Below are 25477 nucleotides of genomic sequence, written 5' to 3' on the forward strand. Positions count from 1 at the left end.
ACAGGCTGTGGAATGCTCTCCCTGACCACCTCCCCGAGCGTCCTTTCACTCCATTCTCCCACCCCCCCTAGTTCAGCTCTCGTGCTGCATGTAATATTACTGGAGTACTGGGAGTCCTGTATGTTTCATATTAGGAAGTACATGTGTACTGTATTTGTAATTGTCTGAATTTGAGCATGTGTCTGCAAGCGGTTGTAAGTGTGCAATGATGTCTTTCTGTGCGGCTTGAAACCATGTCTCTCTCTCTCTCTCTCTCTCTCTCTCACTCTCTCTCTCTCTCTCTCTCTCTCTCTCTCTCTCACTCTCTCACTCAAATGTGCCTCAGTCTTTGTATGAATGTGTGTGTGTGTGTGTGTGTGTGTGTGTGTGTGTGTGTGTGTGTGTGTGTGTGTGTGTGTGTGTGCGGGCGTGTGTGTGTGTGTGTGTGTGTGTGTGTGTGCGGGCGTGTGTGTGTGTGTGTGTGTGTCAGTAAGTCTCAGACCATGGATCTCTCCCTGAGGACTTCCGCTGCTGCTGTTATTCTTTGCAGTGAGATGGAAAGCCTTCCCCAACATCTGCACAACATATCACCATGGCACGAAGAAGATTCCATGCTGAAACTTTCCATCAGAAGTCCAACAGATTCCATTTAATAACCAACTTTACGGCCATACTAAAAACATACATTTTTCATTTACATAATGACAGATGGTAAACCCTGGAGTACCGCGATTACAGTGTTTTAATTATCACCCAGATGCTTTGGATAATTGCACACTATTAGGTCATCAGCTGCTTTCATTGTTTTTCACACAAAGTCCAAATAAACATGATAAATAGTCAAATAATCTTTACATAATTAGATCCATAATCCTTCAAATGGTCAAAAGAATCTGAATGTTTAGAGTGGAGCGTCACTTCATGCTCTGTGTCTGTGGAATCATTTACATGGCTCAGGCTAGTTGTAGTCTGCATGCTCTGGGGCTGAGTGATGCAGTGCAGTGTCCTGTCCTCCCTACGCCCACACAGCCAGAACATGAGATGGCTGGCAGGAGGGACTGGGTGTGAGAGGAGGGGAGGTACTTCTTCTACTTTCTTTCTTTCTTACTTTATCTGTTTCTCTCGTTCTTTCTCGTTCTTTCTCATTCTTTCTCTTTCTCTCTCTCTCTCTCTCTCTCTCTCTCCCTCTCTCCTTCCCTCTCTCACTCTCCCGTGACCAGACCGGAGGTGTGGATCAAATGACTCTGGCCCCTCTCCCCTCACCTGCTCCCAGATTGGATCATGAAAGAAAGCTTTGTCCCCCTCCCTTCATCCCCTCCTGAGGTATGTCCTGTGTTGTCCATGAGGGGAAAGACTTCATTCCGAACTGGAATTCTTGAGGCCCATGGGATAAAACGTGTGAGACTACTGCTCTTAGCTCCCCCTGACACAGAGCTGCGTCATCTGGTAAAAATAAATAAATAAATAAATACCTGGCGCTGAAGTACCTCCCTATATGGCAGGGGAGGCTGGTGGAGGTAGACATCGGAGGACTGGCTCATTGTACTGCCTGGAACGGAATGAGGAATGGTGTCGTACATGTGTTTCTACCTCCAGCAGCCTCCCCTGGCATATACTGGTATTGTAATACAACTCTGTAACAGGTTTCGGCCACAGAGGGAGACAGACAATAGGCTGGGTAGTTGCTGTAAGCGGGTTTTTATTGTGAGAGCAGCTGTTCTGGAGTTTCCCGTCAGCTGAGCCTTGCTCCAGCGAGGACGTCTCGGCCCGCTCCTAGTCCGACCCTTTCGGTCGCGGCTCTCCGGCAGCGCTCGTCCGTCCCTCGCTCCCTGACACTCCGCTGCTTCTCCGTCTCAGTACTCCGCTGCTCGTACCCTCGTTTCTGGTCACTGGTTTCGGTTAGTACTTCGTTCTCGGGCTACTCCGTCCGACTCCCCCCTCTGGGGAACAAAGCCACACGTTAAGAGCGCGCGTTGATGAGGATCTAATTGGCATCAGCCGATGCCAACCGGACCCTGATGAGGACCCGATTGGCATCAGCCGATGCCCCTCGGACCCTCATCCCTTCACCAACTGTCCTCTAGCTCCCCCTGCCGGTCGGAACGCGTCATGTTCCCCACACACCCCCACCACCAGATCAAGGCCGGGCGCGCCCGGCCGCCAGCCTACTCCCCCCCCCCCCCATCACGGGAGAGGAAGTCGGCCACGACCATCTGCGTCCCCGGCCTGTGCACCACCGCAAAATTGAAGGGCTGTAGCGCGAGGTACCAGCGTGTGATCCTCGCGTTAGAGTCCTTCATACGGTGGAGCCACTGGAGGGGAGCATGGTCGGAGTAGAGGGTGAACGCGCGCCCCAGCAGGTAGTACCGGAGGGCGCCGACCGCCCACCGGATGGCCAGGCACTCCTTCTCCACCGTGCTGTACCTGCCCTCTCGCTCTGATAACTTGCGGCTCAGGTACAGCACCGGACGGTCGGCTCCCTCCACCTGCTGGGTCAGCACCGCTCCCAGCCCCCTATCCGATGCGTCCGTCTGCAGGGAAAAAGGGATGTTAAAATCCGGAGCATGGAGGACAGTTTTACCACAGAGAGCCGCTTTAATACCTTCAAACGCCACCTGGCACGGCTCCGACCACTGGACCGGGTCTGGGGCACCCTTCCGGGTGAGGTCGGTCAGGGGGCTGGCCAGCTCCGCGAACCCCGGCACGAATTGCCGGTAATAGCCCGCCAGTCCCAGGAACCGCCTCACTTCCTTCCGAGTCCTGGGCTGCGGGGCGGCGGCGACCGCAGCGGTCTTATCTACCTGCGGGCGCACCTCCCCACCGCCCAGGATGTACCCCAGAAAGCGGATCTCCCCCCGCCCGATCACGCACTTCGCTGGGTTGGCCGTGAGCCCCGCTCGCCCCAGCGACTGCAGCACGGCCGCTACCCGCTGCATATGCTGCGGCCATGTATCGCTGTAGATCACGATGTCGTCGAGGTAGGCCGCCGCGTATGCAGAGTGCGGCCGAAGGATACGATCCATGAGCCGCTGGAACGTAGCCGGGGCCCCGAACAACCCGAACGGCAGCGCGGTGAACTGGTATAGACCGCGCGGGGTGGAGAACGCCGTTTTCTCGCGGGACCCTGGCGACAGCGGAATCTGCCAGTATCCCTTCGTACAGTCCAGGGTCGTATAGAATTTCGCCGCGCCAAGCCGGTCCAAGAGCTCGTCGACCCTGGGCATTGGATAGGCATCGAATTTAGACACCGCGTTCACCCGTCGGTAGTCCACACAGAACCGCACAGCCCCATCTCGCTTGGTCACCAGCACGATAGGGCTGCACCAATCACTGTGGGACTCTTCTACCACGCCCAGTTCCAGCATCGCTTCTAACTCCCGGCTCACCACGTCGCGTTTGTGAGCCGGCAGCCTATACGGCCGTGTCCGCACCGTAACGCCCGGTGGTGTCTCTATGTGGTGTTCTATTAGCGTGGTGCGCCCGGGTAGGGGGGAAAACACATCCGCGAACCTCCGTTGCAACTCGGCCACGTCCGCTCGCTGGGCCGCCGAAAGATGGTCTCCCAAGTGGGCCGGGGTACCGATTTTAGACTTTGGGACCTCCGGTCCGAACTCATCCCTCTCGGGAAGTAGCGTAGCCAGCGCAACCGGGATCGCCTCGGTCCATTTTTTTAGAAGGTTCACGTGATATATCTGCGTGCTATCCCCCCGATCTGAACGCACCACCTCATAGTCCACCTCCCCCACCCGCCGTGTGACCGTGAACGGCCCTTGCCACTTGGCGAGTAATTTCGAGCTGGAAGTGGGCAGTAGTACAAGGACCCTGTCTCCCGGTGCGAAGATGCGCAGCTTAGACCCCCTGTCGTACAGGCGCTTCTGTCGTTCCTGGGCCTGGTGCAAATGCTCCCGTGATATAACCCCTAACGTGTGGAGTTTTGCCCGCAGGTCCAGGACGTATTGAATCTCGTTTTTACTGTCGCTGGACCCCTCCTCCCAGCTTTCTTTAATGAGGTCCAGGACGCCGCGAGGCTTGCGCCCATATAGGAGCTCGAATGGGGAAAACCCCGTGGAAGCCTGGGGGACTTCCCGCACCGCGAACAACAGGGGGGCTAGCCATTGGTGCCAATTTTGACTATCCTCGTGAACGAACTTACGGATCATTGATTTAAGCGTCCGGTTGAACCGCTCGCACAGACCATCGCTGGCCGGGTGGTACACGCTCGTCCGGACCGCTTTAATATTCAATAATCCGTACAGCTCTTTGAGGGTGCGTGACATAAAATTGGTACCTTGGTCAGTGAGGATCTCTTTCGGGATCCCCACCCGGGAGATGACCTGAAACAACGCCTGCGCCACACTCTTCGCGGAGATGGAGCGCAGGGGAATTGCCTCGGGGTATCGGGTTGCGTAATCTATCAACACTAACACAAACCGATAGCCCTGTGCACATCGCTCTAATGGGCCGATAATGTCCATTCCAATACGGTCAAACGGGGCCTCAACCAGGGGGAGAGGGTATAACGGCGCCCGCGGGACGGCCGGGGGGTTGGCTAGCTGGCATTCGCGGCAGGCGGCGCACCACCGGCGCACCTCCGCCCATATCCCCGGCCAGTAGAATCGGTCCATTATGCGACTAAGTGTTTTATCATATCCTAGGTGGCCCGCCATGGGGTTATAATGTGCCGCCTGGAATATCGCTTCCCGGCGGCCCCGGGGAACCAGCAACTGGGTGACGTCCTCTTCCCTGCGAGTGTCACGACTCACCCTATATAGTCTGTCCCTAACCAACGTAAAGTATGGGGGAGCGAGCGCCGCGTCTGGCCGTACCCGTGCACCATCAATTACCATCACCTGGTCGTAGGCTGAGCGTAGGGTAGCGTCACGAGACTGTTCGAGGGGAAAATCTCCCACCGGAGGAAACACCGGCAGCGGCACCTCGGGTGGCGGTGCCTCTGCCCCTGCCTCCTCCTGCCCCTCGTCAGCGTCGGCCGCCCCCGCATCAGCGCAGAGCACGGCGCCCGCCCCACGCGTCCCTGCCCGTCGTGCGTGCACCCCTGTCGTCCCCGCTACTGCCCGTGGGAATCCCGCCCAGTCTAGACCCAAGATTAAGGGGTGCATGAGGCTCGGACTAACCGCCGCCTTGACTCTATATTCTCTCCCATTATGTTTGATTTCGATGGGGACCACCGGGTATACGTGAACATCCCCATGCACACACAGTATTGACACCCTCGATGCCCCTACCAATGCCTCTGGTCGCACCAGGCGCTGGTGGATCATAGACTGTAGGCAGCCCGAATCCAGCAGCGCCTCGTGCGTACCCCGCTGCATCCTTACCCGGATACGGTACACCTCGCTCGGATCCGGGGGAGGGGTGACCTCGTCGGCGGTGCGGACAGCCCGGCCGACCTCCATAGCTGGGCAGTCCCGGCGGCGGTGGCCAGGCTGGCCGCACCGCCAGCACCCCTCCTCTGCCGCCTGTGGGGCTCTCTGTGGGGTGAAGGCCACGGCCGCGCCCCCCTGCGTTGGCTCCGGCCACCCTCCCCGGGGAGCGGCCATCGGCCTCTCACGCCGTGGAGCCGCCACGGGCCCGGTCCGAATGGCCAACCCCCCGTGGCGGCGGGGAGCTGGGACCGGGACCGCGGCGGTTCCCGCCGCCCCCCCGTCTGGAGAGGGCAGGTGGTTCTCGGCCAGCCCGACGGCGGTGGTGATGTTGGTGGGCCGGTGGTAGGCTACCCAGGCCGCGGTCCGCGCCGGTAGGCCCGTCACGAACCTCTCCAGGGCGACCTGCTCCACCAGCTCCATCTGCGTTCTCTCCTCGGGCAGCAACCACCGCCGCGCCATGTCCATCACCTGCTGGGCGTACAGGAACGGCCTCCCGCCGGGCTCCAGGGTCAGGGCACGGAGCCGGCGCCGGTGTTCTTCCGGGCTCAGCCCGAGCCGGTCCCGGATGGCCCGGACCACTGTCGGGTAGTCGGCCTGGCTGGCCGCCGGGAGACCCGCCAGCGCGAGCTGCGCCTCCCCGATCAGCAGGGGCCGGAGCTGGTGGGCCCACTCGTCTTCTGGCCATCGCTGTCTCCGGGCCACCTGCTCGAATGTGTCTATATAGGCCTCCGGGTCGTCCCCCTCAGTCATCCGCTGCATCCGGACTCGGGTCCCCCCTGGCACGCCGTAGTCCCCGTACCCCTCCCGGTCGCGGATGATGGACCGGAGGTCCGCCCGGTCCTCGGCCTGGGCGCGGGCCATGTCCATCAGTGCGTCGTGGCTGGTTCGTGCCATTGCCGCCTGTTGCTCCTGCAGCTGGGCCAGGTGGGCGAGCACATGTCCCAGGGGCGACTCCATGCCCCCGCCTGTCTGTTCTCTGGTGTTTCCGGGTCCGCCTCTCCTCTGTGCCCCACGTTGGGCGCCACTGTAACAGGTTTCGGCCACAGAGGGAGACAGACAATAGGCTGGGTAGTTGCTGTAAGCGGGTTTTTATTGTGAGAGCAGCTGTTCTGGAGTTTCCCGTCAGCTGAGCCTTGCTCCAGCGAGGACGTCTCGGCCCGCTCCTAGTCCGACCCTTTCGGTCGCGGCTCTCCGGCAGCGCTCGTCCGTCCCTCGCTCCCTGACACTCCGCTGCTTCTCCGTCTCAGTACTCCGCTGCTCGTACCCTCGTTTCTGGTCACTGGTTTCGGTTAGTACTTCGTTCTCGGGCTACTCCGTCCGACTCCCCCCTCTGGGGAACAAAGCCACACGTTAAGAGCGCGCGTTGATGAGGATCTAATTGGCATCAGCCGATGCCAACCGGACCCTGATGAGGACCCGATTGGCATCAGCCGATGCCCCTCGGACCCTCATCCCTTCACCAACTGTCCTCTAGCTCCCCCTGCCGGTCGGAACGCGTCATGTTCCCCACAAACTCATCCATGATTGTTTGTTTATTGTTTATTAGTTTATTATATCGAGGACAATCCAAATACATGAACCATATAAAATACGGTAAAAAAAAGGCAGCGTTAGCCTAGTCGGCTAATTTTCAGCTGAAGTCCCCGGCCAGTTGCAACATGGCATCCTGAAAAGTAACGTCATTAGTTAAAATAAAACATTTAAATATTCTAAGAACACGTGGCTGAGACAAGGTACCCCAACATCACACTTGACAAAAAAACACGTAAGCAAGCTGAGGTGATTGAAGGGGCTACAACAAACACCACATAAACACTTATGGGGGCAGCGACATTTCATGATTGGGAGCATACTTGAAATATGTATATAATATTTATATTTGATCATATACAGTGTATATATATATATATATATATATATATATATATATATATATATATATATATATATATATATATAAATGTATCTGTTATAAGGTGTTGCAGTGCTACAGTATCATTCAAATGATCTCAAACACAAAGGCAACAAGGAAGCAAGCACTACTTTATGTCATAGTCCCCGACAGGTTGACACACCGTGGTATGCTGTGTTCTTCATTTGTTGATAAAGTGAATCAATGAATAAACATAGATCTGAAAATGAGAACCGTAAATAAAACCATAAAAGCTTTTCTGAAATCAATCCATTCCCGTCTTTCAACATTCCCATTCTTCTGTCTTTGTGAGTTCAGCCTGTGGCTCTTCCACAGAGGATTCTGGGCCTTTCAACATCTTCACGTGTGTGATTCACAGGTCAGTGGCTGGGGTGACCGGGAACAAACCCGAATAATCCAGGTCAGATGTCAGTTTGACACAGACACTGAGAGAGACACCAGGGGTAGAGTCCGGACACTGAAGACGACTGACTCAGAAGACAGAAACTTTGTTCCAAGAATGAGTAAAGATGTAGAAATATTGTGACCTGGGGTGGTCCAGTGGTCTGGCACCGCAGTCTACAGTACACACACGTGCTCTTGTCGGCATGGGTTCGTGTCCGGCCCATGCCCTGCTGACATGCCCTCTCTCCCTTCTTCTCCTTGCTTTCCTGTCTGTCTGTGTCTGTCCAATGGGATGAGGAATGTGGATGGGCCTGCCCCACTGCCCCACTGCCCCCCCCAAAAAGAAAAAAAGATTTAGAATATTAGGATTTGGGGAGAGGGGAACAATTGATAAATTAATAAGCTTACACCAAATAGTGAGTTATTATCATTTATCCATCAGTCATCAGTCATAAGAAGAAAAAAATCTATGCTTGGACGAAGGAAGAATTATTATAATTTCATTTTATTAAATGTATTTACCGTAGATAAACTGTACAGGAGGGTAGTGGGGGATGAAGAGGTCTTTAGGAGAGACAGTCAAGATGAAGCCTGAAGAGATGGGTCTTCAATCTACGGCCGAAAATAGGTAGTGACTGTGCAGTCCTGACAGCAGTGGGAAGTTCATTCCACCAGCAGGGCGCCAGGAGAGTTGTCAAGTGGAGAGCGCCTATTATCAATTTAAATTAACTCAGCGATGAATGTGGTTGCAGTACTGCTTTCCAACTATTGGGGGCGCTAGTGGTATGTTGAAGTATCTGGTGGTAGTACATGGAAAAGCGGTCCAGGGTTTCACAGCAGGGTCCTGTTCTGCAGCATAAAAGACAGAATCACATAAACAATACAAAAGGTAAAAATCGGGAACTATCACATAAGGAAGACAACAGGAAAACATCAAACAGCTACACAGCACTACAAAGGAGAGGACTTAGGGGAGTGAGTAGAATGGTATATGTTGGATCAGTGGTTGTATATAGGAGGGCAAATTCCCTGAAGTTAAATTGACCATCCCCCCCCCCGGAGGGGAATGTCTTGAGGTGTCAAATATGTGATGTCATGAGTTAAGATCAATAAGATGAATGGTGATTAGCTGGCCCTTATCAATGGCTCCTGGTTTCAATCAAGATGGTATAAAGGTGGAGGTGAGAGTTCTTTTGTCCTGGGGTTCTGTGAGTGAGGTCGTCTTCGTTCCTGGGTGCTGTTGTTGTTGTCTTAAGTATTACCTAAGTAGGTAATAATTACTCTTAATTAGGTAAGTATTAGTGTGTTATACTGATCGTTGGTCCTCTCTCTCTCTCTCTCTCTCTCTCTCTCTCTCTCTCTCTCTCTCTCACTCTCTCTCTCTCTCTCTCTCTCTCTCTCTCTCTCTCTCTCTCTCTATTCTCTATACTAGAATGTAACTTTTCTCTATTAAGTATTTGCCTTGTACTAGATATGTACAAGTATACGTTATATTAAAGCCTCATTGATTCATTCTATTTGACCGTACCTTGTCCTAATAAGCACAGACTCAGCATTTCTATGCTCGTAGTGCTAACTAATTTGGAGTCAGATTATCAACATTAGATATATTTTTCTATGAAGGAAATATAGCCAGAAATATCTGCCGTATTATAATAGACGGAAACGGATTGTAGTAGAATTCTGCACTACAGTAACATTACAGATGTTAACATGTGTTACATTTAGACTTTTGATTTAGAATCAGTTGAATAAGTTAAAGTAGGTTCCTGTTCTGCAGCATAAAAGACAGAATCGCATAAACAATACAAAAGGTCAAATCGGGAACAATCACATAAGGAAGACAGGAAACAGGAACAGAAAAAACATCAAACAGCTACACAGCAGCACTACAAAGGAGAGGATGGGGTTTATAGGCATGTTTGAAATATGAGATATAGAGGAGGTACTGTATTTCTATTGTATATCACCTCTGGAGGGTTGAGTCGATGTGCAAGACATTGGTGACAGACTTCTCAAGCCTCACCAGTGACTCTGTGTCATTACAGATGGGTGGGAAGTACACCACAGAGTACTCTGTGTCAGAGCCACTGTCAGAGCCACTCCTAGATGTATTTGAGGACATCATCTACAGTCTAATCTATCTTAATCTACAATATCATCTATTGTGTGTGTTGTTAATAAAGTTTTACATACTGTTCGGTAAGAAATGCAATGAGATTACCTTTTACCTCCTGTACGAATGACACTTTGACTTCTGTATACCTACAGCCGCTGTTCATCATCATGCTACTTAAAGGGACACGTCCATACTATGTCAATGCGGGGGGAGGTTTGTCCTGGTTAATGATAGACAGGAGTTAAGATAACTTGACCTATATTTACATCGAATCCAGTACAGAGTCATGGGGGTTATACAAGGGCTGCACTCATGCCAATCATCTATTTGACAGTCCAGGGGTTGTTATGGCCTAATGTTTGTCACCCGTGTATGTTTGGCACGTGTATGTCCTCACTTCCCAGCACTCCCTGCCGGTCGATCTCTCTGTCTGTTCTGTGTAAGTGTGTGTTCTTGCGCTGTTGTTTTTCCAGCCTTGCACAAGGAGTTGTGAGCCGCTCCAGCTGGTGGTTCTGGGTAGATCTTTCTTTGTACTGGAGTGGCGAGGTATCTCGCCTGTTGGTCTGGTTTACAGTATCCGCACCGGTTTTGAGCAGCTTTCTCCCTGTGGGTTTCTGTCTTGTTTTAGCACAGGAAGAGGTTTACTTCCTGTGGCTTTTCGTTATAGTTTTCTGTCCAAGTAAAGTGTCACTTAACCAGCCATCATAACAGCCATCATGGACCCAGTGGAGGCAGGACAATGCCGCAGCGTGTTGGTGGCACTTATGGGCCTTTTCATGTAGGCTACACAGTATTTTGAGCCTTTTGATAACTTATATGTAACACCGACTGTGTTGTTAATGTATGTAGGACGTAATGTGTAATCTCACATGGGTGTGGCCGACATGCACCAGTTTGTTTGTAAGACTTGACAAAGGCTTCTGGACGAAACTGTTGTCAATAAATTATACACTTTTTGCATCTGGAACGAGAGTGTGCGGCTTCTACTTTATCCTTTAGTATCCTGCTCCGTCGCCTGCACCTCGCCCAAGTTTTCTGCGTTGTGCGTTCTCTTCTTTTTCAATTAGGCACGGGAGGCGTCGCCTGGAACCTGCGAAAGAGGACGAGGAACATCCGCCGGCTGACCCTCGCCATGCTTAGGCATGAGGTTAGAGAGGCCAGCTAGCAATCAGAAGGTCGCTGGTTTGATCCCCACCTCAGGAGGAAGCCGCATGTGCCCTTGAGCAAGGCACTTAACCCCTAATTGCTCCAGGGTCGCCGTCTATGGTTGACCCTGTGCCTAGAGCAAAAAAATACCCAATTCCGACAATTGACTGACAAGTTGATTGCATGGCAATAAAACAATTATTATTATTGGGGTGGCCGTTTCCTTGGCGACTCCCTCGGGCTGCCCCCTGGTGGCCTGGGACGCTACTACTGTCACCTGTGTATGTTGGGCACTTTTTTATGTCCTCACATCATTTTGTATTTATGTCCTCACTTTCCGGCACTCCCTGCCAGTCGATCTCTCTGTCTGTTCTGTGTAAGTGTGTGTGTGTGTGTGTGTGTGTGTGTGTGTGTTCTTGCTCTGCTCTCCCATTACACACACACATAGACTTCCACATCATGTTTAACACACCATCAAAAGAACACTAGATCTGTATACTAATACAAAACAAAAAAGACCCCCGTTGACAGGGGGATGGCGTGCCTGGTCCCTTTGGTGATAACAGCAGGGAACAAAAAGGTCACTTTTTACACTTACTTGGTATAATCATATTCTTTCATGCACATAAATATGCATCACATACAGTGTTAGAAACAGGAGGGCATTCTGACATAATTGTTATTTCTTGTTTTGAGTGTTCCGGACCTCACTCTGGGTATTTACGCAATGAGGGGCCCGGGGCTTCTAGTTTTAATAATGGGAAAGAATCGATACCACACACCTGTTACACCTTATCATCTCCAGGGTTTCTTATCGCTCAGGATGTGAGGGTGACTACTATCAGTGGAGGTCGAAAAAACGGAGGACGGGTTCATTGTAACGCATGGAATGGGATGTGGAATGGGATTAACCGTGTGTGTTTGATACAAATCCTCATTCCGTTCCATGCATTACGATGAGCCTGTCCTCCAATGTCTACCTCCACCAGCCTCTGCTGTACTGTATATAGTGATAGTGTACCGTCAGCTTGGTGTGTGTTTTTCTAAACCAGGGAACAAACATGAAGTTGATCATTCTGGCGGCTCTCTTTGGGCTCGCCCTGGCCCAGCATAACCCTCACACCAAGCATGGCAGGACGTCCATCGTCCACCTGTTTGAGTGGCGGTGGGCAGATATCGCTGCAGAGTGCGAACGCTACTTAGCTCCCAACGGCTACGGTGGGGTCCAGGTATGTACCTTCTGCAGTGTACGAGCGCGCCTGGTGAAGAGACATTGAAATGGCATAGTAGGCCGTATGTATGTGTGTCTACAGGCTATTTATTGGAAAAAACACATTATCTGTTGTCTAATCTCCACTGCAGTAGTCAATCAGGTTTAGATGTTAGATTTAGGACATTGACATTGTGATGAAATAGTACTTTTGCTTGAAATTGTTCTAAATTGATGTTGAATCAGTTACGCTGCCCTTGTAAACAGGACATATGGCACTGGCATTGCTTGTGTTGATACAAGAGATTGGTACCATTCACCCATGCTTGTTGTTGTTCGTCTGCCACCCCCCCCCCCACAGATCTCCCCTCCATCTGAGGGCATTGTTTTGAGTAACCCCTGGAGACCCTGGTGGCAGAGGTACCAGCCAGTCAGCTACAACCTGTGCTCCAGATCTGGCAATGAGAACGAGCTTAGGGACATGATCACGAGATGCAACAACGTTGGGGTAAGCAGCAACACAAACAAAAACAAAAAAAGGAAAAAGAAAAGACACAATCCATTTAAACCAAACTATTGCCCAGCTTCTATGTGACTTGTATCACTGTATAACAGCACTGGCTTGAATTACTGAAATATCATAATAACATCACATAATATCATGTTGCTTATTAGGTGAACATCTATGTAGATGCTGTCATCAACCACATGTGTGGGTCCGGAGGTGGAGAGGGTACGCACTCCAACTGTGGCACCTATTTCAATGCTGGCAAGAAGGACTTCCCCTCTATCCCCTACAGCCACTCTGACTTTAACGACGGCAAGTGCACGACTGGTAGCGGTAACATCGAAAGCTACAATGATGTCAATCAGGTATACCACTCAAGCGATATTCTATTCTAGCTTTCTCTAATTGTCTTTTAAAAACAAAGAAACAGTTCTCTTTCTCAGATACTGCAGTGATATGATTGTCGAATGGACTATAGGACATTACAAGCCTATAAGGTAAACAGAATATTGCTGAATTCCCCTTAAAATGTCACAATTGATGAATTCATGAGAATAACCCTGATGTTTTTTTCCCACCAGGTGCGTGACTGCCGTCTCGTGAGTCTTCTGGACCTTGCCCTGGAGAAGGACTACGTGAGGGGCAAGGTGGCCGACTACTTGAACAAGCTGATCGATATGGGTGTGGCTGGGTTCAGAGTGGACGCCACCAAGCACATGTGGCCCGGAGACTTGGATAACATCTACGGTCGTCTGCACAACCTCAGCACCAAATGGTTCTCTGCCGGCTCCAGAGCTTTCATCTTCCAGGAGGTAAGGATCAAGATAGTAGAATCTTTATTTATGAAATGTTTTTATTATTATGTGCAAAGCAGCAAAAGTAAGCTGGTGTACTTCCTAGCACAATGTTTATACCGGTACTCCTTAGTGTAGTCAATTCTCACATCATACAAATCACAAAACCGATTACCAAGTCATTGTCTAATAAAATACACCTACTGTTTAAATCCCAGCCTCTCCCTTTTTAATTATTTGTTTTTATTACCAATCTTGGCATGAATAAGGTGTGCTCTTATTCTTTTTGTATTGTTTTCCTGTAGGTTATTGACCTTGGTGGGGAGGCCATCCAGTCCAGTGAATACTTTGGTCTGGGCAGAGTCACTGAGTTCAAGTATGGCGCCAGACTGGGAACTCTCATGCGCAAGTGGAACGGCGAAAAGCTGCATTACACCAGGTGTGTGTGTGTGTGTGTGTGCACGTACAGTACGGGTGTGTATAACTTTGTTTACAGAGAAAAGCTGCATTACACCAGGTGTGTGTGTGTGTGTGTGTGTGTGTGTGTGTGTGTGTGTGCACGTACAGTACGAGTGTGTATAACTTTGTTTACACGTTACAAAATCTCATGTTTTTGTTTTATTTTTAGGAACTGGGGTGAGGGCTGGGGCTTCATGCCCAATGGCAACGCTGTGGTGTTTGTGGATAACCATGACAACCAGAGGGGACACGGAGCTGGAGGAGCCTCCATTGTCACATTCTGGGACTCCAGGTAACTTACCTATAGTTCTTTAGCACTTCTTTAAACACTTTATAATTGTTCTAGCTGCTTCTTACCATTTACTACTGTAAGGCAATAACTAGAGCTTCTGCTATTATTGATACATTCAATCAATTATCATTGATCAATTATATCATCAATTATGGTTGATCAATCCTATAATTTCCAGATTATACAAGATGGCTACCGCTTACATGCTTGCCCATCCCTACGGAGTGACCAGAGTGATGTCAAGCTTCCGTTGGGACCGCAACATTGTGAACGGAAAGGTATTACAGCTTTTGACAATTATTTCCGGCTTTACAGTAATTCACCATGTGTGTGGGCTAACAACAGTGTTCCCTCAGACAAGTGTGATGATGTCCTCGTAATGTGTATGTTTTCCCCATCTTTTTTTTCTGCTTCAGGACACAAACGACTGGATGGGTCCTCCCAGCCACGCTGACGGATCCACCAAGCCTGTTCCCATCAACGCTGACTCAACCTGCGGAGACGGCTGGGTGTGTGAGCACAGATGGCGTCAGATCAGGTGAGTCCTTTATGTCTAAACCGTTTTTTTTATTATTATGTACTGCCCTGCCAGTGCTGTAATGTTTTGGCAGCGTATGTATCCTTTAATTTATTAATTCATCCAAGTCACTCTCATGTATTATTCATCATTCTTCGGTCTCTCTCTCTCTCTCTGTCTCCAGGAACATGGTGATCTTCCGGAACGTGGTCAACGGACAGCCCCACTCCAACTGGTGGGATAACCAGAGCAACCAGGTGGCCTTCGGACGCGGCAACCGTGGCTTCATCGCCATCAACAACGACGACTGGTGAGGACAGAAAAATCGATGTATCGATTGGGTGTTAGATGAGGAGAATATCAGCAAAATGTTGACAATATCAATATTCGGTTTGTTCTTGTTTGAAGTGGAGCTGAAGTAAAGTAAAGACTCTTTTAACCATCCTCTCCCTCGGCTCGATCGACAGGGATCTGGATGTGACTCTGAACACCGGCATGCCTGGCGGCACATATTGTGATGTCATTTCCGGCGATAAGGACGGAGGAAGGTGCACTGGGAAGCAGATCAATGTCGGGGGAGATGGGAAGGCCCACTTCAAGATCAGCAACAGAGACGAAGACCCCTTCGTGGCCATCCATGCCGACTCCAAGCTGTAAATCCTATACAAGAAGTGCAATAAACTTGCATCCCTGAATTTAACTTCCATGGCCTGTCCTGTCGTCACTGTCACAGTTTGAAAGCACCTTATTATTATTAATGAATGCATCCGTCTCAAGATGGTACACCTACGGTATGAGTAAATAGGGGATAATAGTATTTGTGATTTGTATGCAAGATTGGAGCAACTGTAGACTCAAGTTATTGGCAGAGAGTTCAAAAGTGCCACCCTCTTTGACATGGTGAATCAAATGTGACAGGCTCTGGTGTTTTGGTCCCCAAGTCAGCATGGTCATTTTTCAGTATTTTACAGATTATGAAAGTGCAGATTGTAAGCTTTCAAATGATTGCTTATAATCATTATAGATTATGGTATGCTTATTTGAGAATTGGTACACCTCAAACCAAATAGCGAAGAAAATCACTCTGATTCAAAACAATCTGTGCTCTATTATGCTTGCTAGCTAGCCAGCACCTAACAACAAAGACCATCGCTATGTAACATTTAGCTGCATGTTTAGCACATCCCAACATGCTGATAGAACATGAACATACAAGCACACAATTACACATAAGTAGATGACACAGCCCTTGCTTTTTAACTGTCCTAAAACATACGTTTGTTTACAAGACATACAGTAGATCACTAATACGATACAGTGAATCCAAAACAAGCTGAGTTTGCTGACAAATTATAAGTATTTAGTTATCCTGAAACCAGTGGTGTAGTGTACGTGATACGCAGGACTACGCTGTATACCCACTAGGAAAGGCCAAGGATTTCCATATACCCACTTAAAAATGTGTGAGGATACGTAACGGCGTTTTGTGACAGAACATTCACTTTCATTCATAAAATTCACCCCGTCTGTGTTACGAAGCACTTGAATTTTGGACCATTGCGACTGACTATAGCGTCATATACCATCAACGGGGGGAGATGCCACATGAAATATGCCAAAATGCAGCACTATCATGCACAGATCAGCCTTAGCCTATAACATGTAATTTCTATATATATATAAACGTTAGACAGGCAGCACAGATTATTTTTTTTGCCGAAATGAACAATATGAGGCTGGGAGGGAAAAATCACAGTATACCCACTAGAGAAAAGTACACTACTACACCACTGCCTGAAACTGTTGTTTGTTATATTGAGTGGGTTCTTCAACACTTACACTTTTGTAATATGAAAAAAACGGAAAACACCTTTAAAAAAACAAAAAAACTACTTTTTGGTCATTTGCGCGACTTGACTCCCGACTTGATATCTATTTCACTAGACCCTGTCACATCTTGACTTCCCTTTATCTCCTCACCCTCCAGTACAGGAGACTGAACCCATTACACACAAAGCAGCGAGGGTCCCCTTCCTCTGAGGGGAGAGGGATGGAGAGATGGGGATAGAGGACTGGGGGGACGGAGGGATGAGGGTGACGCAGGGATGAAGGGAGGCTAAAGGGTAGATGACACAGTCAGTCACCCAGCATGATGTTCAGTAATGGCTTGTTAGAACCAGCCTTACTGTAACACCATGACCCCAAACAGGCAGTGTCCAAAGGGGCTAACAGTTGTAATGAAATCAAACCAGGACGAATGTACCAAATGACCCCCCCCCCCGACCCCCGACCCCTCTCCACCCCTCATTTCTCTCCCCTCACTGCATACATAACAGTATTCATCAATACAAATGTATTCACTGTGAATCACTGGCCTTCAACAGAGAGAGATGCACTGTACCAAGGGCCTCTTTTGATTATTTCACTGGCATTACTGTGGCTAAAGGCATTTACCTTGCTAGTACTAATGCTAATTGCTATTGCCTAAATATCATATATCCTAGATTTGGTCCAGTTTATTCCGTTTTTTTGCACAACTTGAAAATAGGATTTAAGCCATTATTTTAAGAAGGTGATGATGATACATTCATATCAATTCTAGACACTCCTGAAACGATCAAAGAGCAAGGGTGTATGGTGAAGAAAGTGATGTGAGAGAGGCCTCAGTTGGGATTCTGTTTTTAATGTAATGTGTTCCTCCCTGTAAAGTTCAACGAAGCTAGAGAAGGTGCCTGACGGACAGCCAGCTCCAAAACCTCTGAGTGCCCTCCCTGGGCACTGCCTACATTGTGTATTCTCCTTTGATCTTTTGGGGACAACTCTTGCTATCACAGAGAGGCCACATCAGTTTCACCTGAGTGCGGCGGTGGCATCCGCCATTAGGACAGCGTGGGGACCCAGGGGGCCAACCGTCTAACTCCCTCCCTCCCCTCCTCCGAGACACGTCGCCGGAGTGCCAGACACGAGAGGTGAGACAGCTAAGGTGACACCTGCCAGAATGTTCTGCTCACTCTGTTGTCATGGCAACCTACCCTAGGAGGAAAAGCAGGCAAATATTCCTAAACCAGATTGTTTTTTCTTTAGGGATGGATACGAAGGGGGAAGACAGTAGAAACGAGTAAATAAAAGCAACATCAGATTGACTGCACTTCCTCGACAACTCTGAAACTGTGTCTTGGAGTCTTTCAAAGTTTGTTTGAATGTCCTTCGGATGTCTGAGAACTTCTATACCCTGACCTGAAGTAGCAAGAAGGCCGGTGTGCTCGAGTCTTTTACTTTTTCCTGAAAACTACTACCTACAGGACTGTCTAGTGATTCATCTTTGGTTGAGAGAGAGAGAGAGAGAGAGAGAGAGAGAGAGAGAGAGAGAGAGAGAGAGAGAGAGAGAATGTGTGAGTGCGTGTGTGGCTCAACATATTGCACCTGCTAAATTATTGACCCTATCTCCATCACTTGGTCCAGCAGCTGCGAGGCCTGTACCTTCCGATTAGCAGCAGAAATGTCATGGTAGCAGGTCAGGGTCCTTGGTTCCTGTCATCCTTACTGATGCTTTCTGACACGGCTGTCAACCCTGTTCCTGTCCTGTTTCATATTTCATACTGCACACCGGGAACCTGCCTGTCACTTCACCTATGGACGAGGTCAGTCAAAAAACAAAAGGAATATACAATATAGTTTGGATCACATCACCCATCTCAACTTCTCCATAGTAGACACATAAATATGATGTATTAGATGCCTGTAATGGACTGGAATGGAGTAAAGAAAAAGAAGAAACATTGATATCAAATGACAAATAGCCCAGAATGTACAGTATATATTAAATAGGGAACATCCCATTGGACACCTCATTTAGATGGTGTTCTTGTCTGTGACGTCTACATTATACTACATAGAGACTGGGTTGTAACTATACCCTGTCAGAGTACTGTCAATCACTCACAGAAGTTGGCGAAACATTCAGGTCTCCGTCACAGGGGGGCAGTGTGAAACAAGAAATAATGTAGAAGCATCTCGACCACGAGTTGCTAAGAAATCCATGTTGATTATAGTAAGGGTCCTGTTTTTGCCAGACTTGACGGTATAACAGATATAATTGCTCAAGTAATTTTGTAAATGTCATCAGATATATCAAGTAATGTCATTAACCCAATGATGTCATGGAGCATGTGCAATATAATAGAATCAGTCCATGGCTTGCCCCCTTTTACAGACTTTTGATTTAATGGCGCGGTGGCTCCATGCTCCTAAGCTGCTAATGAAAATGTCACAGCATGCCTTGAACATGTTAACACCGCCCTCAAATACGCTCAGGATCACGCTAACCTTATCATGACTCACACGAGGACGACTTATAACGCATTCAAGAGAATAAAAGAATCAATTCCTCACATCTGTGTATCAAAGATGTATCTTTATTATTCAACTCAAGGTTTTTCTTCATCAGACTCAACTGTTTTCAGAGGAATGATGTCATCTTCCGACATGGTCAGCAGTAGCTTTTATGCCATTTGGCTTCTTGAGTGTGATATCAGTGATGTCAGATTCTCAACTAATCATTGTGACTTAGACACAGTGGAGAGTGCTATTGATTGCTGGTTAGAGTCACCATGTCGCATGACTTCATCAACAGCATCTTGACACTATCGCACCCTTTGCTCCGGTTACAGGCCTGTCTCCTGTCCTGTCACCTTATAACTCTCCTCCTGGCTTTCACTTGACGTCCTCTATGAGTTGTGGTGCACCATGGCCTTCTACCCATAGGATGTCACCATTATTTGTCCACTTTAGTTTCTACTAATTAGTGAGTTTGTGGTTTGTCCGAAAAGAAATGAAATAGGAGGTGCAGAATTTGCAAAAATAATACTTTTTGTGAAGCAAAAAGGGTGCTCGTCGATCAATTTGCTTAAGAAACCAGTGCACTTTTCCAGCTTTATAACAAAAAAACAGAATAACTAATGATTAGATAGTAGCAGTATATCAATTGTAACCAACTTTAGAAACCACCCTAGTAGTGGTAGAAAAAATATAATGCTAAACCACAGTTGTTTTTATTTCAAATGGGCTGTCACGACCCTCACACCAACACACACCTTAAAACGTATGTGCCACTGCTACCCTTTACCCACACCTCCCCTGTTGTTTTGGTGTCCTTATTCAGACCACCCACTGACAGACAATGCCGTGCAACATACAGGGCCAGGTGGGGGGTGGCCTGAGGTGGCATTGTACCTTCCTATAGTCTCTACTTTAATCATCATTGTCAGGTTTAGACATCTTTCACAGGTACCCACAGGGTGGTGGAAGCACAGTTTGTGTGTGTGTGTGTGTGTGTGTGTGTGTGTGTGTGTGTGAGTGGCAGATGCACTCAATCTACTGGTCCTAGGGAACAAGCCTAGTCCTCGAATGAGATAGAGAACACATACTGTTTGATGCTGTAGAATACTTCAGAACGTATTCAGACACCTTCACTTTGTTCACATTTTGTTGTGTTATAGACTCAGTTTAAAATGGATTAAATAAATAAAAAATTTGCCATCAATCCACACACAATACAAAGTGAAAACTCAAAGGAGTACAAAGCATATGTCATTTATAGACATTTCTAAAAACATGTTTTCACATTGTCATTGTATTTTTGTATTTAATCCATTTTAATCTGAGTCTATTACGTAACACAACAAAATGTGGAAAAAGTGAATGGGTCTGAATACTTTCCAAAGGCACTGTATTCTTTATGGCAGAAATGCACCAACTGTGTTGATTGTTGCGTTCAGAAGCAAATCTCCAGATTCTAGTCACAGCGTCAATAAACATGAGCCATTGAAAAGTACAGTAGCCTATAATATGTGACAAGTCCTCGTTATCCCCCATCTCTCACACAAACCCTAAACACTTAACACTTGACTGAAATACCCAGATTTAACGGGAGTGCGGCGCACAACTTCAAAATAATTGAGACAAACTAATTCAGTCGTGGCTCATTGAACATAATGAGCAACGTGAGCTGTTCAATTTGCATACTGATAAGATGCTTCCCTCACATTACATTACCTCTCGGATAGAAGCTCATTGTGGAGATCACATTTAATTAGAGCACGGGTTTACTGTAGAAACACATTCTGGGAGACGTAAACTCTGAGTAGATGAGATTCTGTATTTTCAGATTAAGAGTTGTAATAGTGTCAATAACGACATATTTAATAATGATAATCGCGTTTCCTAACTAACTTCTATTTGTTTTCTTAAGAACACCATTACAATTCAGTCAAGTCAGTTTAACCATTTATTTCAGGCATTAGCCTTTGGCTTGGCATAATTGGATGGCTCCGCTCTGTATAGCTTCCTGTCTGAAGTAAAACGACCACAGCATGCAAACATGCAATAGAGAGGAAACCCTTGGGTTGTCAAACCCCCCATAGGTAGGCTACATACAGTGGAGCCCCTAGACATTTGGGGGCCCTAAGCAAACAACATTATGGAGGCCCCTGGTAAGGGTCTTAGGCGGTGACGATGTGGACATTTTTATATATAAATTTATATATTAATATACGAAGTTTTTACGAAGTTTTTACGAAGTTCAATATGCCGCTCCCTGTGTGTGCCCCGGCCATATCCGGGTCTGGCGAGACCGGGATTCGATCCCAGTCCCCGGTGGGCAGCTTGCACTAGTGGCTAGTGCTTAGACCGCTGCGCCACCGCGGGGCTACGTCCGAGTATTTGATCAACAAAGGAGCCATGTGTAGTAACATCAAATTGGAGCAATATAAATAATGAAATATCAACTCACAATGGTGCTTATTAGAACTCTTAACACACTTACATTCTGAAACTGCTGGTGTTTTCACATTCTGAAACAGCAACATTAATATGTAATATCAAACAGAGCAAGAACAACAAATAAATAAACAAATAAATCAAAAAATCAATAAACAAGTACCGTATATACTTCTATCCACTTACCACTATCCTGGTGTCATTTTTCATTGTCTTCTCGTTTCTTTTTTGGTGACCAGAAATGTGCGATCGCTTCATGATTGCTGCTGACAGTTGAGAGGCAGCTAGAAGTCAATTTCAAGCTAGAAGGGGGCGGGGCCCCACTAGGGGGGTTTTGGGGCAGCAGCGTGGATACTGCCAATAGTGGTTACGGATATGGATGTCCGTGGTGTTATAGATCATATAATAACGCCGTAATTGCAGGGAATACTTTACCAAACTAGCTATTTCACAATGAAAAGTAGTTAAACTCTTAACTACCCTCATATTGTTTAGCTTGTCAAACTAAAACTGTCCTTGGATGAATGTATGCGCAGCGCGAGCAGACTCAGAGCGACTGAGCGCTGAATGCCATGATTTCCATTGAAAATACATTCATCCAAGGACAGTTTTAGTTTGACAAAAAGGCCCTTTTTGTTTGGTGGCCCCAAGCAATTGCCTTGGTTGCCTCTATGGACGGGGCGCCTCTGGCTACATACAGAGCCAGGTTGGACAGGTTGGTGGGTGGGACAACCACATACTCTCATAGCCAGTCAAATATTTCACAACTGTTGATTGCTATGGAGGATTACTATGGAGTCTTTTTTTTTATTTTTTTTAAGTGATTGTTTTTTCATGTGTGAACCAGCTGTCCTGTCATCTGACGGAGTTAGTTAGAGTTAGAGTGCCCCGCCTGAACTAATGTGATTATTAATGTGATTAATGTGATTTATTATTTCAACAAACTTAACCTACTACTACTTCCTGCTAGAAGAACTAGCGACCAACAATGGAAATGATTGGTCTGGACTTTTGGATCCCTTAACCTATCCGTTGTCCCTATTTGCACTCCTTGTTGTTCTGTGTTATTGCTGTCTGACAACGTTCCCAAGGTCCCACCTTCCAGCGTTGACATTTACTCAATCGCTGTGTCGCTCGGCCCATTCCTCCGGATTTCATTTGACCAGGTGCCGCATTTGGCTGTTTGTGTGCCAGTCCACGGCAGCTGAGAGGACACCAGAGCAAGGCGGCCACGATAGCTGATGGAAATCAGATGAGTTTGTTTTGAGGCTGCCAGTCTTGTTGGATGTGGACCCAAACCAGGGGGCTCCGGGCTGGGCACGGACCAGGCCTGGCTCCAAAGCTTTACAGGGCCATGGAGCAAGACATTATGAGAGGGAGCAGATGGTGACATGAATACTGCAGCAGGCCCCAGACGCCCCCCCGGTGTTGCCACCGGGCCGCCCCCGCCCATTAGGTTGCGTGCTGCACATTACCTCAACAAACGTTTGTCATAATTGATGCGCTGCACTGCCCCCATCATCACCATATTCTGCAGAGTGGCATTTCCATCAAGGTCAGCTACTCTCTGACAGACACACTGGATGACACGTCCACAGCGAGGGTGGGCGTTAAAGACTAGTCGGAGACTTTACTTACAGGCTTTAAAAGGGAAGATGGGGCCAATGATTCTTATTAGGTGATCGTGTTTCACCTTATTCTTTTATATTTAACATATTTACAGCAATATATTGTAATATATGAGGTAACACTTTACATTACGGTTCCCTTTGTAAAAGTTTATAAGTTTAGATTGTATGATATTCACTTGGGGCTTGCCAAATAGGGAGCTTGGAATCAGGGGTCAGTTATCATGAAACATTAGGGCTGCTGCTGGCGCCGTTTGGGTGCCTTATATAAAGCGTAATTGCATAGTACGGTAGTTGCCTTCGCAGAAAACATCTCCAAAGAAACGGTGCTAGCACTAAATGGATAGTGCTAGCATTAATGGTGGTCTAATACTGGTCTAATGGTGCCTTGGAGTTGTGCTTCATCTTACATTTACTTTATTCATCATTATGATTATGATGATCATTAAGCTGTTTTGGTGCCCTACACGTGTACGTAGCGGCAGCCCTGGGTTGCACAGTGCGTGCTAGTATTTGCTCGTTTTTACACAGGATTTGTGTAGTTAAGGGTGTAATTAGGTGGGTTTGCTTCAGCAAGTCCAACTATTGTTCTTCGGCATACTTTTTAGGTGGGCTTGCTTAAGCAATGTCTTAAGCAAACCTTATTATTATTCGACATACTTATTATTATTAGGTGGGCTTGCTTCATCAAGTTCAACTATTGTTCTTCGACATACTTATTATTACTATTATTCCAATTCCACTCTCAACCACTAACCAACCAAACTCTCTACCCACTCTACTGAACTATCCCTGGCTCATCCTATCTATCTATCTAAAACTCTATCGACCTCTCATTCCAACCATATATCTATCTAACCTTTCAACTACCTAATCATCATCCTTTCACCAGTCACTTCTGCTTCAATCAGTGTAACCCATGCAGATTAACCTGGTATTTGTTTTGAGCTTTCTATACATAAATGCATAGGTGGTTGGCATGTGCTACAAACAATTATTCCAGATAAATGTACTATTATATATTGTATTCTATAGGGACTGATGCTGAAATTAGGTCAATTACAAATACAAAGCAAGAGGTGTTTTTTTGTGGATAGTGAATTCTATTTATGCTTTGTGTTTTTTGTTTATGGATCATGATATACATTTGCTAATTGTGCTCTATTTATTTACGATAATATTGGCAGTAATCTCTCTCATATAGTGGTGTCACTCTCTATTGTGTTTGTGGATAGTGAATTCTATTGATGCTTTGTGTTGTTTGTTTATGGATCATGATATACATTTGCAAATTGTGCTCTATTTATTTACGATAATATTGGCAGTAATCTCTCTCATATAGTGGTGTCTCTCTCTATCATAGTGGTGTCTCTCTGTGCAGCGTGGGACTGCAGAACTGCTAATCCACTGCACCAGCAGCACAGACCCGGGGGCTGTCAGTAAGCCTACCAGTTGAGCTAGCTCAGTAAGTAAGTAAGTAAGTAAGTAAGTAAGTAAGTAAGTAAGTAGCCTTGAGAACCTGTGGTTCTCGAGCCTAACGGCCCTTAGGGCAGGAGCCCGAGGATCTCCTGTTTCAGTAGCTTGATGTACAAATACACCCACTGGACATGACGCTGGTATGTCGCAGGGTCTTACCCCCCAATCCAACCCTTTATGCTGAGTGCCAAGCAAGGAGGCATCAGATATTTGGATAGTCTTTGGTATGACTCGGCCGGGGATGGAACTCACGACCTCCCAATCTCAGGGCTGACACTCTAACCGCAAGGCCACTGAGCTAGCTCAGTACAGCTCCAGTAACACCAGTCACTGACATACGGATGGCCGGGTCAGAACATCCAGATAGAGATGGGCCTAACGGTTCTGCCTCCCTCTGCACCAATGAGAACACAGCCAGTCCACAACAAGGCTCCATTAATGACCCTATGAAAGAAAACAGCCGATAAACAACAAAAACACATTTCTATCTGATTCGGTCATGAGAGACCTTCTCTGGCCCTCCTCTGTATTGTACTGTACATCCCCCCCATCCCTCCATCTGTCTGTGGATGAAAACAGGAAGTCAGAAAGAGAGAATAAGGAGTATTCATTCATCCTGCTGCAGAGCCATGTGTTCTCATCCCTATGATCTGGACAGGATCCTCAGACAGAGGAAGGCTTTGAAGGTTGGAAAATGGGTATTGCTTGTCAAATGTGAATTCTTTTTTCTCTCTCTCTCTCTCTCTCTCTCTCTCTCTCTCTCTCTCTCTCTCTCTCTCTCTCTCTTCCTTTCTTTGTAAATGGTAAATGGAATGGACTGCACTTATATAGCGCCTTTATCCAAAGCACGGCCTCTCATTCACCCATTCAC

General features: G+C 47.5%; 1 protein-coding gene and 1 long non-coding RNA gene across 9 annotated transcripts; one reads left to right on the top strand and one right to left on the bottom strand.

Moving 5' to 3' along the window:
• Positions 1-7342: 7342 nt before the first annotated feature.
• LOC308171472 lies at positions 7343-10774 on the bottom strand. Its single transcript, XR_013937829.1, has 3 exons — positions 9905-10774; positions 8203-8529; positions 7343-8007 (listed from the first exon to the last, which is right to left on the bottom strand). It is a non-coding gene; the product is annotated as an uncharacterized lncRNA (long non-coding RNA).
• LOC308171471 (alpha-amylase-like) lies at positions 8455-15420 on the top strand. Of its 8 annotated transcripts, none has more exons than XM_080546324.1 (12): positions 8455-8569; positions 10867-10946; positions 11998-12174; positions 12517-12663; positions 12831-13028; positions 13245-13475; positions 13763-13896; positions 14086-14208; positions 14387-14486; positions 14625-14746; positions 14910-15035; positions 15193-15420. In XM_080546324.1, the coding sequence occupies exons 1-12, from the start codon at positions 8491-8493 to the stop codon at positions 15380-15382; spliced, it is 1707 nt and encodes a 568-aa protein (XP_080402450.1). In that variant the 5' UTR covers positions 8455-8490; the 3' UTR covers positions 15383-15420. The 8 variants fall into 8 exon arrangements, with proteins under 8 accessions (XP_080402450.1, XP_080402448.1, XP_080402449.1 ...); XM_080546327.1 differs by lacking the exon at positions 8455-8569 and adding an exon at positions 8602-8655; XM_080546326.1 differs by lacking the exon at positions 8455-8569 and adding an exon at positions 8686-8971.
• Positions 15421-25477: the final 10057 nt, after the last annotated feature.

Source organism: Nansenia antarctica (assembly GCF_963989245.1).
Source record: "Nansenia antarctica genome assembly, chromosome: 16".
NCBI classification, from domain to species: Eukaryota; Metazoa; Chordata; class Actinopteri; order Argentiniformes; family Microstomatidae; genus Nansenia; species Nansenia antarctica.